The sequence below is a fragment of the Elaeis guineensis genome, chromosome 7 (genome assembly GCF_000442705.2).
Source record: "Elaeis guineensis isolate ETL-2024a chromosome 7, EG11, whole genome shotgun sequence".
Lineage (NCBI taxonomy): Eukaryota > Viridiplantae > Streptophyta > Magnoliopsida > Arecales > Arecaceae > Elaeis > Elaeis guineensis.
This window is the reverse complement of record NC_025999.2, coordinates 102,836,879-102,856,284: the sequence shown is the minus strand read 5'-3', so window position 1 is coordinate 102,856,284 and position 19,406 is coordinate 102,836,879. Positions and strand designations below refer to the sequence as shown.

Genomic DNA, 19,406 nt, shown 5'->3' with positions numbered 1-19,406 from the left:
TTCCACGTGCGTCAAGCACGTGCCGGAACCACGGCCAGAGTTAAAACCCCCCCCGCAGGATTGAGCCGGACGCTCGGTTGGGTTCTTACCCTCTCCTTCCTCTCCCTCCCCTTCCCGTCTTCCCTCGCTCTTTCTTCTCCCTCCTACCCCTTCTCCCTTATCAAACCCTCGCCCCGATCCGATTGAGACGAGCCCTCTTCTCCTCCTCCAACAACTCGCGCTCCGGCCGCCCGTCGACGTCTGCACCGCCCAACCAGTCGAACTCCGGCATCGATCTTCGGCGTCGGCATCCGAGGTACTTCCGCCCTATCGCTTCCCATCTTTCTATTTCTCCTCCTATATCAAAAACGAGAGGAATCTTTGATTACCGGAAAAAGTAGGATTCTTAATTGGCCTAGAACGCAATATTGAGATCGCCTGTCAATCTGTAATCTTGGACTGGTGGAACTCAAAACCCTAATTCGATCCTCTTCTCGTCCAAGGAAAGGTTATTTGGAGTTAAGGAGCTTACCTGAGTCGTATATGGCCCTCATCCCGTTATGGTTTGGTTGCCGATGGTTTTTGGCTGCGTTTCTCCGCTCGTGGAGGTGGCGACAGTGTCAAGAAAATGAACTTGCTTTCATTCCCCAGTTTTTAGTTCTTTCCATTTTCTCTTTCCATCTTCACATGTGGAAATTTTGCTCAAGACAACGAAACCATACGCACAGAACAAGCTCACAACGAACTCAGGCGAAAAAAGGAAAAAAAAATCCAACACGACTTGCTTTTCTACAAGCGTATTATCGATAAATTACTACAAATATTGTGCTGAAGAACTGGATTCCGGACGTGGAATTAGGGTTCTATCACTTTTCCAAAGATTACTTCTGGCTACCAAGGTGCGTACTAGACCTTACCCACTCAAGCTATTGCTTGATCCTTGTGTTTCTGCAGTGATTCTGCAAAAGCTGTCAAGAATCCTAATAAGACGAGTTCTATAGAATGCACTGGATGTTCATATAAAATATTTGAGGTAACTGGGTTTACTTTCGATGTTGGCAAAGTGAAAAAAAAAGAGTTTGGGTTCCAAGCAGAATGATTTGAGAGAGTGAGCACGAGCACTTTCCTCAAGGAGTAGAGATGTAAAAGACGTAGAAGCCTCGTGTTAATTTGCTAATTTTGTGTTTCTGAAGTCCATCATCACGATATATAAATATAAGAAGAGTTCATTACTGCTATGTTTTGCTGTACTTGCTGAATTGGACTTGTGTAGAGCATGGTATGATTAGGAAGTGGTGTTTGCATTTTGTTAAAGAGTATAGCAGTTCTATATCAATAGTATGCTTTATCCTTGCTTTCTCCTCCTGCCTCTCTTATGGATGTGTGTGCACAAGTCCAGGCATGTGTGCTCCCTTGCTGATTCCATAATGCATTGCAGGTAGAGACAAATGATGTTTACGTCTTCCAGTGGTGAGGTTGGAGATGGTCCTGCTGTATTGCAGTTGCAAAAATGGAGCCAGTTGCATTTTCAACTTCAATTATCAGAATTTTGCGATGCTTTTATCTCCCCAACAAGGGAGCTGCTACTATTGCTTTCATATCAGTGTGAAGCCTTGTTACTTCCTCTAGTTACTGGTATTTTTTGAATATCTTTTACCTTTATTTTGCACCTTAGCACTCTTTGTGTTACTCAGTATATTCTCATCTCTTTTAAGGAAAAGGGCCGCGTGTGCTGATGAAGACGGATGATGAAGGCAGGTTTTCTTCTGCTGGTTCTCAAGAACCAAGTTTGTCACCTTTTGTTTATCCAGAACACATGGCTGTACATACATCAGACATGGTAGACAATGCCCCATGCCCGACCAAACCTTCAGAAATTGCGTCATCAAATATTGCTTTTTTACATGGACATTGTTCTTCAGCTTTTGAATCTTATCCTGTTATCTCCAATGTGAAATCATTGGCTTGGGGACATTGTGGGGATGGGTACAATGTATATGAGGACTCTGGTTTTAGGGAGCTTCTCTTTGTGTCAGGTGATGATGGCATTACTGTTCATGCTTTCCGTTATCTTGATCAAACTTCCCAAATGCTTGAATCTGTGCCTGATGCTGGAGATGTGCAAGGCAAGTGGGTGCAGTGGGGGTCCACTCATAGCGCACAGTCAAAAGAGCGTGCTGGCAGCTGTGAAAATTTGCATGAGAGAAACATGAATTTTGGAAATGTTGGAAGGTTAAATGCTTATGGTGAATTTGGTGATGTGGAATCATCTAATGTTAGGCGAAGAAATTGGCTAAAGTCCTTTCTAACTGTACTGGATACCAAGGTTTCCAGTGGTAAGTATCTGGCCAGGTTCCCTGCAAAATCATCACTTCCTCGTTCTGCAGAGGTTGTATCATTTAGCATTTATAATAGTACTTTGTTATTCTTGAAGTTTTGTGCTAATCTTCCAAGTGATAAGGAGGAGAACCAAAGTATCAAAATTGCAGAAGATTTTCTGGGTAATGCACCCATATCTGACATAAAAAGAGGTTTTGAGTGTATGGCTGGTTGTATGGATGCTTTTTACAAATGTTTGAGAGTGTTCTCCAGTTCATCACATCGCTTAGTTGGTTTAGTCATGTCATCTTCAGATCATGCATTGATCGACAATCATGAACATGATCTTGGAAGCACAAGAAACACCTTGGTCGTGGTTATTATGCTACACCCATGGGGTTTGCAGTGGGTTTGTATGGTAGACCTCCAAGGTTCATATGCTGGTGTAGATCCGAGATCAGAATGGGTGGACTTTCAATTTGCGGACAACTTTCTTGTTTGTCTTAATGCTTCAGGTTTGATCTGCATTTGGGGTGCAAACACTGGTAATCCCGTTGCTCGTTTTGATGTGTTACACAGTTGTGGATTAGATACAGGGTTGCCTGTAGGCAGAGATACATTTTTTAGAAAGGAAAAAATTGATGGTGAAGTTGATCGACAAAGTGAAGTTCATAGAAGAGAAACTTGTACTAGAGACCTTACATGTCCTAGAACTTTTAGGAGGTTGATGGTGGCTTCTCATTCTTTGCTCCTAGCTATTCTTGATGAATATGGATTGATTTATGTAATTTGTGCAGATGATTATATCTCAGAAAAGCATTATTTGTTTAATAACTCCATGCAGCCTTCTCAGCATTCTGATCTTGGCATATTGGCTGGTTGGAAGGTTGCTGGTTGTGATATAAGTGGTCAAAATTTATCATCTGATCTTTCCAGTCATCAAGGTTTACTTAATTCCGATATCTCCGGTGAAGGCTTTTCAAATATAAATCTGAGTAATTTTTCTAGACATTGGGAAAGAAGAAAGCAACATTTTCAGAACAAAGAAAGTCAAATGAAAGCTTCTTTTAGTGGTTTTAGTACTGCTATACAGAAAAAGGTTCAGAGGAAATCTCAGCGTGGATCTGAAATATCCTCGACTCCTATGCGTAGAATATTTCTTCCTATAGACAGATCCAACAGAGAAGATTCTGTTTGCCTTTCACCCTTTGGAGTCACTAGACTTGTTAAATGTAATCAGAAGAAGCAGAATGGTTACAAAATTGTTCACACCAGTTTATACGTGGCTCCATCAGTTCTTGATGAAAGAGATTTGGATGCCCTTTGGCAATCGAAAAGGTCTTCTGCTACTAGGATGTTTGTATCTGCAGCTAAAGAATATTTTTTGGTAGGAGAGTTGATTGGATGCTCTTTCCAAGGATGTTTGTATCTGGTTTCCCAAGATGGCCTCTCTGTTGTTCTCCCATCAGTTTCAATTTCACCTGGTGACATTCCAGCAGAATCCATTAGGTATTGGCAACCAAGTATTGTTGCAGATGGCAATAATCAGGTTAAGAATTTTTTGGCTATAAATGAAGCTAGAGAGCTGTGCAGACCTTGGCAAATAGAGGTTTTGGATAGAGTACTATTATATGAAAGCCCTAAAGAGGCCGAGCACATCTGCTTGGAGAATGGTGAGTATGATTGTTTGCAACACAAGCTTAATTATTGTGGCTTGTATCTTATGTATCTGTTATATTCTATAGCTTCTTTTGCTTTTTTTAATGCTGTGCTTAGAACCAGGGTTGTTTATAGGGTTCTTTGTTTGTGGGGCTTAAGCTGGACATGAGCATCCCTGAACCATGACCATCAGAATTTGCTTGATCCTGATTGTGGCCTGGGTTTGTTGAGTGTCCTGAGCCATTTGGATTCAATCTATTGGTCTGCAATGTATGTTTAAAATTAGCCATCTACTGTATGTTCTTGCCTACACTACAGATAGATGTCAAAGGTAGTTACAAACCTTGATTTTATAGACCAAACTATGATTGTGTATGCCTCGATCTTTAGCATAGCCACCTTATGCGTCAAACTTCAAATTTTGCTTCACTCCCCTATAAGTGTTGCTTGAGAATGGACAATGATTTTTTGGTGTTGGACTCTGATAACATGCACAGCAACTGCCAATTACCAACTTTTTTTCTAAATGGAAATCGGCCTAGTCCAAATAAATGATACCATCTTGCACAATTATCATGTGCTGCTGTGTGCTAACACAGAGACATGGATAATTCTGTCAGCTGATATGCTAAAAATTCAAAAATACATTCTTAAATAACTCCCCTCAACCTGCCCACCCCTCCACCCGCCCTCCCCTCTTCACCCCACCAAATGCTCATAGTAAGAAATTGAAATTTTCACACATTCAGGCCTCATGTTTTGCATAATTGAAAGTTAGTCCATAAGCTATCAAAAACCATTGATGTATATGTTATTAGAAGGGTGTTCCACATCGCCTTCCAGAACTTGTCCCATCAACATGTACCTAGTACTTATAAGTTGTCGTAATGTTGAATCTGATTTATTAAAGACTCTTACGATCCTTGGTATAACCTTCATCTTTTAGGTGTTTTACTGTGGATGTGGACCAGTAAATTATTGTTTATCATGAGGAAACTGATCATAATCATTAATCACCATGTTTTGCTAGCATGCATCTGGAATCTCATGGCAATGGTTCTTTGATTTGCACCTGGACCTACCATTACGGGGATATAGTTAATGGGTGGAATGTGAGTTGAAACTAGTTCACAAGCCATGCCAATATGATGCTTATGAATTTCAATCATCACATTGGAAGCATACAGCCTATATTGGCTTGGAAATAGTTCAAAGAAGGGTGGAAGAAGGCTGTAACTACTGGGACTTAACATTTATATGACAATCTGTTAATTGGTCATTTATTTTTTTCTCTGTGTTGATCCAACTATAATATATAGCTACTCACAGTTTGCTAGGAGGCTCTAGCTAGATTCTTTCATGTGAATTAATGTTATTTTTATATTTCATCTTTGTCCTTGGCAGCATTCATCTTCACTAATACTCATTTCAACTTCGGATAATTTATGCCATTGACACATTATCTTTTGACTGTTAGATCTTACTTGAGAATTATGTGACAAAGGCTTATCCCCTTTATATTCTATTCACTGAATATATGGCTATTAATATGATGCAAATGTGATGCGCAGCAGCATGAATTAACTATAATCTCTGTCCTTCTAAATACAATGCATGCTTGGACATGTTCACATTCCTCCCCACCATTGGTAAGGAAAATCAATTTTATGGCAGGATGGGACCTGAAAATTGTTCGAGTGCGTCAGATGCAGTTGGCATTGCAATTCTTAAAATCGGATGAGATAGAACAGTAAGATCCTGTCTTTTGCTCTGTAATTTAAAGTTGTATTAATTTAGATTTTTATGCAAACCTGCTTTAATGACATGCCTGATATTATGTAATGCTGTCAGTCAAGGTGTGATGAGATAGCTTTGAAATGTTATACTATCAGATTGCTATTTGTTCAGGATGTTTTACTTTTTTATTGTAGCCTCGAGATGAGCAAGTTTCATCTTTCATACATTAACTAGCTTATAATCCCGTGCCATGCACAGGATGCGATTTTTTTTGAAAAAAATATTTTATTTTATTATTTTATTAATATTTATTATATATATTTAAAAATAATAAAAATAAGAAAAAATATATTTTATGCATAATATAGATTATAAGTTATTTATAAATTATTTTATTTTTTTTAAAATTTAAGGTTTTTCTCTATTTTAATATTATATATATATATATATATTAAATATATTAGATGTCACGTTCAAAGCTTGGATCGAGAGTTTCAAATTCCAAACAGGAACTACCCCTCAGTCTCCCCCTCGCACACTATGTACCTCTAAAGAGTTGTCATGCAAAATGCCAATTTATTTTCTCTCTCTAAAGTCTGACACCTAAATGATGTCAAGCTAAACCATCATTTTTTTTCCCTCCAAAAGACTGACACCTACTACTACTTTCTATAACATCCCATTACTCACTGTAGTCTGCATCTCTAATGAAAATAGATTAGATTTGACAAAAATCATTCTTCATCAAAGTTTTAATCATTAAAGCAATTAACATGCCATTAACTCAAATAATACAGTTTGAAATAGTTCACACATCATTCACTAATCTCATAATAATCATGCTTTTTGTTTTCCACTCTCTAAAATATAATTTTTCTTTTGTAAGCTGCTCGATAAATATAGTTTAACCCATGCTTTTCCCATTTCGTTTAAACTTTGAACTATAAATTATTGCTAAACCCCAAGTTAGAAAACTAAGTAAAATATTCAAATAAAGCACTCCAACTTCTTCCCTTAAAATCCTACTCTTTTCTCTCCTCTCTCTTCCTCTGGTAGTGAAGAAAAATAGAACCCCCCCATCCTCTCTCTCTCTCCACAATGCCCATCATTTTCTTTTTCACATTCTTCTCCTTCCTCCTAACCTTCACCCAATTCCTCTTATCCTCCACCCACACTCTCACCTATAACAAGAGAGCCCTCCACCAGTCCTTCCCCTTAACCTCCCCTCTCTCTAGCCCAACCCCCTTCCCCTTCCTTCCCAAAATATGCAAAAGCCTCCATCTCCAGGATCTCCCAAATCCAGGCTGCCCGGGGCACGGTACTTAAAGGGCTTGAGGTGGAGGTTGGCGGCAACGATGGAGGTGGTGCGGGTTCAGGCCTGGGAGAGAGAGGCAAGGGCATGGAGGTGGGTGATGCTGCATGGTGTGTACTCGAACTCCGGCACCTCTCTCCCAGCCTTGGTCATCTGCATTGCCCCCTTCGGCTACATTGACTTCGGCACCACCACCCGTCACTGCTCCCCATCCCAGTCGTACTCTCTCAGGGCGCCGACGGCCTCCTGGTTGAAGCGGCTGCCATGGTGGAGTAGCGTCTGGCTCCCAGGCGGCCGAGGCGGAGGAGCCTAGGTGGGGGTTCCAATGGGCAGCGAAACAGGAGATGTCGGCATTGTACTTGGGGCCCATACTGCTGGCAAGATAGATGACCCTGGCGGCACACAGGCGGCACACAAGCGGCGAGGGCAGAGGAAGGGAGGATCGAGGAGCCAGTGGGCGAAGGCAGGGTGGAAGACGAGTGGTTCCTTTTTTTCAATTTCTTTCTCACCTTCATTTTTCTTTTCTTTTTTTTTTTTAAAGGCTTACATGTGGTGGATGGTGCATTGGGGAAAAATAGACACATGGCGGACGGAGGCTGATGCCTCCATTTTAATATATATATGTGTGTGTGTGTACACATAGATGACTGTTTCCATGCTTTATGGTGTGGATTTGCTTCAAACATGACAAGGGAAATTTTCTAGGACTTTGGATTTAATATATTGCATATTTGCATGGACCATTTTTTTTGAATTTTGGATTTGCAAGATCATTTTCTTAAGGGAGTGAGAGAGTTTGCTTATTTTTAATTTATTGCAGAGTGAGATAGGTGCTATTTGCCTGTTAGTTTATCTCTGCTGGCTTTTCCTAAATGTGTTTCACCTTTTTGCTTCTTCTTGAGAATTGAGGAGGTAGCTTTATTTCTCATTGTTGATTTGCTCAATTCAGCTTGCCAAAACAGAAAGTTAAGGCACTATGGCAATATGCTAGTGAAATTATGTCTGTTTGTATGGATGCATATTTCTTCACACCTAAAAGATGCTTCTGTACACAAAACACACAAATAAAACAGCTAAAGGGGCAGCACTTGTACCTATTACTCCATCAACAGTACTAGTTGCTCATTTTCCATATTTTCTGAACAAAGAAATTTTCTGCTTTATCATATAAGCATTTGCCATCTAACTTTAGACGAACTGTTTTCAATATATGGCAGCAGAGTGGGTTCTAATTGGTTCAGTTAGTGAGATTGTTGCAAGTTGTTACCAGTGACCTAGGTTTGAGTCCATCCTGCACCTCTTAAGATTTGTTAATAAATTGGGTGCTGGCCAGAAACTCCTTCCCATTGTCCAACTATATGGCAAAAGCATCATATAGAAATTTCTTATATAGATTTAAAGGGCTGGCTTATGATAGTTTTTTCTGGTGTAACTGTTGTTTCTCATAGTAATAAGCATCATATTACTGCAGTTTGGAATTCATGGACTAGTTTCAGATGGCCTCATCTTTCTTGTTGGTGTTCTGAATCTTCATCGTTAATGGATAAACAGGTCTTTGGATATGCTTGTAGATGTCAATATGGCGGAAGAAGGCATCCTGAGATTGTTATTCACTTCTGTTTATCGGATCTTTTGCAAGACTGGAAGTGATAACGAGGTAGCCTTGGCGTCTAGGTGTGTTTTCTTTTTCTTTTTCCCCCCTCATTTACGAGGCAACTGTTTATTATTAAAAAACCATGCTGCTCTGATAAGTGCATGTTCTTACTGTAGCTTCTTTAAGAATGCATCTGATATTTGAAAACACTGTTGGTTTCATAGAACAACGACAAGCTCTTTGGATATGGAGGTAATTTGCAATGTTTCAAGTTTCAACAAAAGTAGCAATGGGTTTGGTTAGGTAAAATACTAAAGTTTGGGTCATAAAACTGTCAACCCATACCTGACCCATTTATAATTGGAATGGGAAATGTAAACCCATAACTAGTCTATTTGGATAAACCCATGCCCACCCCTCAATCATTTAAGTTTTCACTTGTTAATCAAACATAAAATAAAACATGGTAAGCAAAGATCACAAACAACAAAATCAATTTTAACTATAGATAAAACATCATAACCAAGGTTTGCCGAACCATCCTATTTGGAGCGTGCCGAACTATAATGGCAGTTGACCGAGACAGTTCCGACATTCAAAATGAAACACCAACGAGGATGGGAAGAGTGAGAAGGAAAGAGAGGAAGAGAGAGAGAGGGAGGGAAGGAGAGGGAAAGGTCGGGTAGGCTATTGGAGAGCCACCGAGGCTTCTGGAGCTGCATCCTTCTCCAGAGAGAAGAAAAGAGAGGGGGAGGGAGAGGGAGGGAAGGAGTGGAAGAAGGGCGGAGGTTGGTGGTGGCTGTCGAAGGGCTAGAAATTTTTCCACGATCTCCACTAGATTAAGACTGTTTTGATTCACTAGAGGTTGGGGAGGAAAATCCAGCCATTTGGAGGCCTTTGCCAGCCTCCCTCTCTCTCTCTCTCTCTTCCTCTCTTGGTTCTTCCTCTTCCCCGCTCCTTTGGTCATTCGAAAGCCTTTGCGGCCCTCCGGCAGCCACTGCCACTCTCTTTGCCATCTCCCTCTCCCTCCTTACCTCTCTTTCTTTTCCTTTCTCTGGTTCTCCCTCTTTCCCACTCTCTCTACTGTTGGTTTAGGCTCGGCATGGAATGGCATGGAGGCATACCGAACTGTACTGCCAGTCAGCCGGTATGGTTCTTAGTATCGGCACAGCGAATCTTGATCATAACCATAATAAATGTAAAATTTAGTATCTATAGTTATAAACTAATTAGAATAATGTTCACCAAACCAGCACCGTGATTCGTACTAATCAGCCATCAATATAGTACAATAGGGGTTTGTACTGTGCTGTGGCAAAGTGTATTGAAACAGGGATAGGGAGGGGGAGAAGGAGAAGGAAAGGGAAGGAGAGGGGGAGAGAGAGAGGGTAGAGGGGAGGAGAGATATGGAGCGAGGGAGGGGGGAGAGAGAACCCTAACACTAGTTGTAATCCTGGGGGTCGGAGAAAAGAAGAAGGGGGGAGCGGGGAGAGAGGGAGAGAGTGAGATTGGGAGTATACCTGGGAATCCTTCTTGGAGATTGGGTGAGGAGGCATTCAAGAGGGAGTTCGAGTGAGGCAACCATGGTGGGGAGGCTTAGGATCGGGTGAGGAGACATTTGAGAGGGAGATTGAGCAGGGCAATCTTTTTTTTTTTTTTTTTTTAGGGAGGGCGGGTTTTCGGGACTTTTTTTAAGTGCCAAACCTTTCGAACTGCCCAAACTGTTCCAATTCTTGGCTGGTTGAGTTGGTATGGCCCGATTCATCCAATTTGGGATGGTTTTAACAATTAATTAGAATAAAACTAGAGTGCAACCTCACGTTCCAAAATTCCATGGCCTGTTCTATCCATAATTCTTTATAACCTAGTGTTTTGAGACCCTCGAATCATCCTATGACTTGAATTTTGCCAAAAACCCATTTTTAGCTTGTTGGACTGTGCTGTTTAACCATTCAAGCCATCTCAACCACTCTTTTACATGGACCGGATCCATCATATTGAAAAAAAAAAAGAGAGAGCGGCTCAAAACCCTCTTGCTATATTTTTTTCTCTTTATCGAGGGCTGTCTCATCAATCTCCTCTCTCTTGATCTTGGAGGAATTGTGCCAGATTTGGGGAGGAGAGCGTTCGCTGCTTGACCCTGATGGTAAGAGGATCATTGGCAACTTTGGGGTGAGAGAGTTGTGGTTGCCAGAGGATGGTCATCATTGATAGATCTAGCAGGAAGAGGGCTGGAGGATGATTGACAATGACAAACCTGGGTAGGACAATGATTGATGGCTGTGAATATCAATAGATGGTACTCATCTTCAGATTTTGTGAGGAGAGTGCATGTCTAGATCTAGAAGGAGGAGTCCCAGTCTAGATCACTAGATTTTTGGGAATGGGGCAGCGAGAATCTCTAAAGAAATCTTCTCACTATTACTTTCTGTTTCTTCTTCTCTCCTCTCTATTACTCTACTCAAGATTTGTTCTTCTCTGTCAGGCTGAATGAGAAAGGGATTTAGATTTTGGAAGATTGGGGAAGAGGAAAAGTGTAGACCACTTCAACTACAGTTGATCCACAGTCAAATTGGGGACCCATGACCTGGCCATGAAAAGGGTTCGGACTGGCTCAGCGGGTTCTAAACATTGCTATATCCCTTCTTTTTTTTTTTTCCTTCAGTAATTTGAATGATATGAAAAAAATTAGAGAACTGTCAACCATGCTAGGTCTAGAAGCTGGTTGAGTCTTGATGGGCAATGGGCTAAACCCATTGGGTCCATGGGGTAAACCCAAATCCATGCATTTATAATTGGGTTGATTTCAGGGTGATCCAAAACCATCCAACTTTAAAATGGCTCCACCTAAACCCATTTATTTCAGGTGGGTTGGGGTTGGCTGGTGCAGGTTAGATTTTGCCATGCTTATTTTTGACTTAAACTAGAAAAAAGGAAAACATAAATAAATCAGGATTTTCTTTTCTTTTTTCTATCTAAATGTATATCTAGTTGTGAAAACAAAGAATTAATGAATAAATATTACCTAGTATGGTGTTTATTGTTAGATATTAGGGAAATAAGCTATAGCAGCATGTAATGTTGTTTAGACATCTCAAGTTTACATGCTGGATATGTTTGTGTAGATTTCTGCATGGATTTTCTCCTTGAAGTCTTTTCAAATGTGCATCGTTGGTCTTGTGATATGGTAGCTTTCTTTTGTATAATGATGCAGAGACTTTTTCTTTTGTCATATGTCAGCATTCCTTTGTATGGAAAGTTTAAAATTATAAAATGTCAAGCAATTGATCACCAAGTGAATATGTAATCAGGATCAGGTTATGTGCAGATAATCATTCAAATAACTTTTTGAGTTCACCCTGATTTAGCATCTCATCTGTTAGAGCTCAACACATGTAATGCATGGACGTCTGTGATTTAATATTTGGATGAGAAGCGGTAAGGATACACAGCAGATATGCATTACGGTCCACTTTAGACACATGAGTGTACCTGAACTGCTTGTAGTGGGCCATCCATTATGAATGTGGCCCTTCATCGGATTTACTTATTTCCCAATCTTGTTTGTCGCAAATATGGTATCATGCATATAGTTGTGTGGAATGCATTGAGGAGATACTTATCTTTCAAAGTCGTCTCCCTAATTTGCATTCTCAGATTAATTGAAAAAAAGTATAACAGCACATGACATACTGCTCATTCTCTTTGTATTGAATTTTTTTAATTGATGCTTTGAGTTAAAATTTAAGGGGCCATTGCTTGGTGCAATGGAAAATGCTTGGGCTGATAAGCACAATGGTATGGGTTCAACTCGTAGAGCAGCTACTTTGTGCAAAAAAGGGCCAAGGGATAGGTTTGTTCCCGATTTGCCCCTTTTAGGACCTCGGATTTCCAGGACCATAACTGGGTAATGGCATTTTTTTGTGAGTTAAATTTTTGATTGCTGGGGTGAATCTTCAACATGGTCTTACTTTTCAATTAAATATAAGAAGACAATAAATCAAAAAAAATTAAAATTTCTAAGAAGAATAATGGATTGTGTAGCAATTTTCGCATCTTCTCACAAGCCAATAATCATAACCATAGCCATGAAGACCAACCCTCGTCTCAAGTGTTTGAGATTGGTTTTATGAATCCCTATTTGCCATGGATCTCTATTATCAGCAACCAATGTGCACAAGGTTTTTCTAAATAATTTCACATTATTTCCATTCATGTTATCTGAACTCTTTCCTTCTATATTTTGACGCGTTGGCATATAACTTTTTCTTTTTTGGTTCTTGTTGTGCATGCCAAGAATTCCATCTTATCCTTTGTATCATTTTGTGCTCCACTGTTGTCATTCCTCTGTATCGTTCGATATGCTTGTCTCTGATTTTATTTTTACTAATTGTCCTCGAAATCAGTCTCAACATTCTCTTATCTGCCACTCTCATTATGTTTGCATGGGCCTTTATTACTTGCCGGTTTGGCCTTATTGCCAATGCATGTGTTGTCCATGTAACATCCCAGATAAGCTCCGCCACTCCATCCGGTTAGCTCTAATTTTATCAGCTATAGCTTAATCTACTTCTCCACTCTTTTGTGTACTTAATCCAACCTATTATAATCAAGCAGATTGTTGTTTTCTTGGCTATCAATTTTGTTTGGGGCCTTAATTTTACTTCTATTTTCATTATTATTAAATTCCATATATTTTGTCCTCCTCCTACTGATTTTCAGACCGCTATCCTTGAAGGCTTTCATTCGTGTTTCTGATTTAGCATTTCTGTCCTCCTCAATCAACACTATGCCATGTACCAGTAACACATACCGTTAACTATCTTGGTGAATGTTCATTGATAAGTAGTGTAAATTGATATGAGCTCAATTGTGTCCCTTAGCGTGAGCTGGACTGATTTGTAATGGGAATAGGATTTCCATACCTTCATTTTTAGGGGGAAAAAATATTAACCTAGAATGTTACATTAACTTCGCCAAAACAAAAACTGAAATAGCTGTTTCTGTATCTTTTAGTAATTTTGCATTCATTTTGTGGACGGAAATAGGTAAACAAAAAAGTCCAATCACAATCCCTGCTTCTGCAGGTCCAGCACTACAGACCAAAAAGAGGAAAATGTCATAAACAAAAGCTGACATTATTGTTCTAAGCAAAATGCTATAGCTAAATTCCACAGTATCTGATAGAATAGAAGATTACTCTTTTCTAGAAGAGTTCCACATAATGTCTCTTCATTGAGAAAGTCGGGTGTGATCACTCTGAGTAAAGTGCACTAGTCTCTCCTTTTCCTTTTTCCTTAAACAAGAAACAGTGGGCCTTATCCAGTGTGCAGTAAATGTGATTCCGGCTGCTTTGATGGTTCCTCCAATGCACTAAGATAACAAAAAAGAATTGTATATAACAGTAGTAGGTGAATTCTGATCTGATTAAATGGAATTATTTAAAGAACTGTCAAAACATGGGATGGTTCTTCTATGCTGCCATACATATGTATGTGTGTTTATGTATATATTTCCTTATTTTCTCATGTTCAGGCTGTGATTGCAGGTTGCTGGCTCTAGCTGCTCGGTTTGCAACGAAAATGATTCGAAGATATGGGCTATTAAAGCGTAAAAAAGAAAAGTCCATGTTAAGCATTGAGAAAGATTTAAGAATTTCTTGTCAGCAGCCAAATTTGCCTGCTCATGAGTTTGATGAAATTAGCAATTCAAGAAGGCTTTTTGAGATGTCTCACTTTCTGGAGATTATTCGAAACCTCCAGAGCCGATTGATTTCAAAAAGCAGAAGGCCAAGTCAAGGGGTATGATATTTGTTTTGTCATGGGGGTGTTGACGTGTTGTTCTACCCATTAAGTACCTTTGGGCCACTCTGTAATGATTGATGATTTTGTTGTTATTTTGTAGCTTGCAGATGCTAAAGATGCAGCAAATGTGGTGGATGCAGATGTACTACAGGATGATTCTCCTTTTCCTGTTGTTATAGCTGATCCCGGCTCATCAGCATTGCTGGATGCTTCGGAAGGTCACACTAAGGGAGGATCAGCCTTCAGGACATCTGAGTTGGCATTTGATGACTCTGGCAATCGAGCTTTAACATGTATAGAATCTTCTGTCGAGATGGCAAAAGTGATTCCTTTGGAAAATCCCAAGGATATGATTGCTCGCTGGGCGGTAGATAATTTTGACCTGAAAACTGTTGTCAAAGATGCTTTACACTTTGGTCGTCTCCCTTTAGCCGTTCTTCAGCTGCACCTTCAACATCAGAGACAAATAGTGCCTGGCAAGGAACCGCACGATACTTTCAGTGAAATTCGTGATGTTGGAAGAGCTATTGCTTATGATCTGTTTTTAAAGGTAAAATGTTTGACCTGTCTTTTTAAAAGGAATATGACACCTGTCTGATCCATGGGCTAATGATTTTTGATTGACAGGGGGAAAGTGGACTAGCGGTGGCAACACTGCAAAGACTGGGAGAAGATATAGAAGTTGTTCTTAGAGAATTGCTGTTTGGTACTGTGAGGAGATCACTTAGGGCACGAATTGCAGAGGAAATGAAATCATATGGATACCTGAGAGCACATGAATGGAAAACTTTGGAGAGAATTTCTGTTATTGAGGTTCGCTTTGTTGCCTCATCTGCATTACATATACATGCATGCATGCAGGAATACGTGTGTGTGTGTGTTGTATTTTGTTACTTTAATTTCTAAAATGCTATTCAATTTCATAATGAACAAACTTTTCTCCTTCTGTGGAAAAGAGGCTGTATCCAAGCAGTAGCTTCTGGGGTACATTTCTTGGGAAGCAGAGAAATATATGTGAAGCTGCAACAACTGTTACTAAATCTGAAGCAGAAAATTTGATATTAAGTTTTCATGTATGTGACGATCTTACCATTGAATGTGGTGATATCGATGGAGTTGTCATCGGTTGCTGGGAAAATATTGATCATGGCCATGCCTTTTCTCCGGTTTGTGAAGATAGTGTTGATGCTGGGTACTGGGCTTGTGCAGCTGCATGGTCTGATGCATGGGACCAAAGAACTGTTGATCGTGTAAGTTGCTTGTTGTTTATTTTGTAATAACTCTTTCAGGTTTTTTGCCAAAATGATATGTGAAGTGATATGCTTGGTAGTGATCCTCCTGTATATCTACACATGGGATGGGCATATAGGTGCTATTTTCATGGATGTGTAAGATTTAATTCGTGAAACACAGAATATATGTGAGAAGGGGATATAAATACCCACTCTTATTAGTTGGATACACCCCTTTCGTGGTGCGCACGCGTACACACACACACACAGAGAGAGAGAGAGAGAGAGAGAGAGAGAGAGTATGTGCATGATATGTAGGATTGTGCAAGTCCCAAAAGAAAAGATCAGGAGCGGAGGTGGTGGTCAGTATGACTGACAATTTGGTGTTATTGGAATTTCTCTATGTCATGATATTTTCTGTCCTCTTGACTATGTTTTTTTGTGTCCTATACCTTTGTGACTTTTACTGTACTTCTGTTCATCTCAAAACATTTTTCCTGTTAGCGGACTTGAAACTTTGAACTTTCTTGATAAATAACATATCTGTTGAGCAATAAAGATATTTCATAGATTTATTTTTTCTAAATTTCTTTCTTCCACTTTGTTGTAAACAATATTTGTAATTAGGCTTGTTTCGTACTATATGAATCAAGGTTTGCCGTACCATATAAAATCGGGTGGTATAGAGCATACTGTATCATATCGGTTGGGTACTGCCGTATTGGTATACGTATGATGGCTGTACCAACACTCGGTATGCTGAACTGGCCCGATACCGGTACAATAACAGGTTGGCACCGGTACGGAGGGCTCGGTATCAAGACAGAAAATGAATACTTTGAAGCCCTTGGATTATTTTTTGGCATTTAGTGTGCAAATAGGTCTTTTGGTTGCACGGTTATGTCATTACCTAATAAGGTTGGTGTATGTGTGAAGTGCTATTCTATTTTCCTGAAGTGTCATTACTTTTCTTATTCCAATGAAAAAGCTGAATGCATCTGCTTCTATGGTTTAGTTTGGTTCTGCCTCCAAAAGGTCTGTCATTAGTTTGTCATGATGGTTTTTTTGTCTTTCAAGTATGTGAAGCCGCAAGCTTTATTTTCATAAAATAATTTGTAAATCTATTGATGATAAATATCTTTGAGTTAGTTGCATTGGTGGGTTTGCCAGCTGAAGATGCCAAAATTAAATGGATGCCTTGCGACAAAAAACAAGCAGACAATCTAGTTTGGGAACGTGGAGATTTGGATAATTATCTGGATTTCTATGATACAACTTGTTGAAATGTTAAATATCTTAGACTATAAGAGTTAAATTGTAGTTCATGTGGGTTTGTTTACATCACATATTTGGGTGAACCACTCCATGGTGATTGATGTGGTGCTTCCATTTTATTGTTGTTCGACGGTTAATGAAACTTACTCTTTATGGATTGTTAGTTAACCGAGTCCTTATTAGTTTATGTAAAATCTTTCTGGACATGTATCATCCCTCTTGTATTTAATTCTTATAGAGTCTAAACGACCATAATGCAGAATGATTCTTTTGATGCAGATAGTGCTTGATCAACCTTTTCATATGGGAGTTTATGTACCATGGGAATCTCAACTTGAATATCACGTCTCGCACAATAATTTAGAGGAGGTCTACAAACTATTGGATGTGATTCCTACAACATTCTTGTCAGAAGGTTGTCTCAAAATTAATTTGGACAGTTCACATTCTGCTGCAAATGATGGGATGGATTTAAAGTTTCCTGATTATGCAATGTGCATTTGTGCTGCTGAAGAATTAGAGCCTCTGTGCATTGATGTCCCGCATGTTAAAATTCTCAGATTTCCAACTACTACATGTTCATCATGGTTAAAAATGCTCATGGAACAGGAACTGGCCAAGAGGTATATTTTTTTGAAAGAGTACTGGCAAAGTACTGCTGAGATCATATCACTTCTTGCCCGTGCTGGGTTGCTTATCAACTTGTCCAAGTTCTCCACCAATTATAAATCTTCTAAGAGTTCTCTTGATGTAGATATATTAGTCAGTGATCAGTCTCACGATGATACCATAGAAGCCTTGCATAAGCTTGTTGTACATCATTGTATACAATATAACTTGCCATACCTTCTGGACCTTTACCTTGATCATCATAATCTGGCTCTAGATTATGGTTCTCTTTGCTCACTACAGCAAGCTGCAGTAAGTTCCTTAAAATCCAGAGTGTTAGTGCTGTCAATATGATATGTTGCATGTGGAACTTTCCAGTTTTCTATTTTTTATAATATATCTATATGTTTTGAAAGTGTATATATAATTCTTAGTTTCATCCTCTTGTCTCAGTTGCTTTTGTTGCTTCATTCAGAAATAGAATAACGACTACATAGTCCCTTAATTCAGAAATAGAATAACGGCCACACTTTTTGTACTATTGGATTTCCTTATTTTATATGGAAGTAACTTTTCTCAATATGTAACTCTAAATTATTAGTCATCTATTTCTATTTGACATTTTTAAAATTCCAGTCAAATTAGAATGCCAAAATATCAACACTGATAGGAATCTACATCAGGTTTTGCATAATCGCAGCAATTTGCAAACTAACCTTAACTTGTAATATATGATGTAATACCAAAGGTGGGTAAGTTTTTATTTTCATGAATATATGTTGAAATGCATATGCACATACATGCCTGCCTGCCTGTGTGTTGATTTCATTAAGTGCTTCAGAAGTTTAACAGTATTTGTTCATGACAAGTTTGGAAGCTAGAAATGTCACTGGTTCAAGTTTTCCAAACAGAAGCAAATATAGTGCATACAAAGTACGAACTCTGCCAACTGTTGGTTCTCTGCTACGCTTCCATTGCTCTAAGATGGATAGGCTATGGTTTAATTCTGAAAGAACAAGATCTATCTTAGTTTCTTGGTTTTGAGGATGCTGGCTGTGGTTGAAGACAGCAACATCAATTTTCCATGCTTCAACTGTAGGTTCAACCCTAATAGGTATCATAGGGTAGACCGGAACAATGGTTAGTAAATTAGCAATGTTTGAGGTCTCTAGTAAATGAGATTTGGTTACTTATTTATTTTATTCAGTTTATTCTCTCTTAATTTTTCTGTATATCTCTATTTATATATGTAGTTCTTTACTCCTGTAAAGCATTCTAAAGCGTCCATGGAGTATGCAATGCTTTGAGTCCTATTCTGAAGAAGTAGTAGAAAGGTGATTCCTAGAGATAGAAATTGGAATCTCGGCCTATTGATTATGGGAGATGTCTTGAAACTTTGGTTAGTTGAGACCTGCAAGATCTAAAATGTCGCTTTCAAGATGTTCCAACAAAAATCAGAGCAATTATAGTGCATACTTAATGCAAATTCAAGCCTTGATTCACTTAAATTCACCTTAAGATGCTCCCACCCATGCATGCTCCCAACCACCCACTCTCTTGCCCACAGAGAGAGAGAGAGAGAGAGGCTTAGATTTCATATACCTAGTTCTTTTTTCCTGCTTCTCTTATTGGATGTGCTTGGGAAAACAGTCTTCTTACAAGACCAACCCATTTACATCCATGGTTTCAATTATGAAAGTCAGTTTATGTGGACCATAACAAAATAATTGTTTTTCCGAAAAGAACTGTTGACCAATGCTTATTGGTTTCAAATTTCAAGGTTCATGAAAAAAAAAGGAACATTTCAGTGAAAATTCTGATCTTTGCACATTAGTTTGCAAGGGGTGGAAGGAATAGGTATCTCATTATCTAGTTAGTGAATTATG

General features: G+C 39.1%; 1 protein-coding gene across 1 annotated transcript in view; it reads left to right on the top strand.

The window, feature by feature from the left end:
* Window positions 1-142: 142 nt before the first annotated feature.
* LOC105047910 (uncharacterized) overlaps window positions 143-19,406 on the top strand; it is a 44,870-nt gene continuing 25,606 nt past the window's right edge. Inside the window, exons 1-10 of the mRNA XM_010927041.4 lie at window positions 143-295; window positions 1,418-1,614; window positions 1,695-3,971; window positions 5,632-5,707; window positions 8,558-8,680; window positions 14,149-14,401; window positions 14,505-14,954; window positions 15,032-15,217; window positions 15,361-15,654; window positions 17,191-17,832. Of these exons, the coding sequence (XP_010925343.1) occupies window positions 1,428-1,614; window positions 1,695-3,971; window positions 5,632-5,707; window positions 8,558-8,680; window positions 14,149-14,401; window positions 14,505-14,954; window positions 15,032-15,217; window positions 15,361-15,654; window positions 17,191-17,832 (4,488 nt within the window). The 5' untranslated portion in view covers window positions 143-295; window positions 1,418-1,427. The remainder of the gene's footprint in view (window positions 296-1,417; window positions 1,615-1,694; window positions 3,972-5,631; window positions 5,708-8,557; window positions 8,681-14,148; window positions 14,402-14,504; window positions 14,955-15,031; window positions 15,218-15,360; window positions 15,655-17,190; window positions 17,833-19,406) is intronic.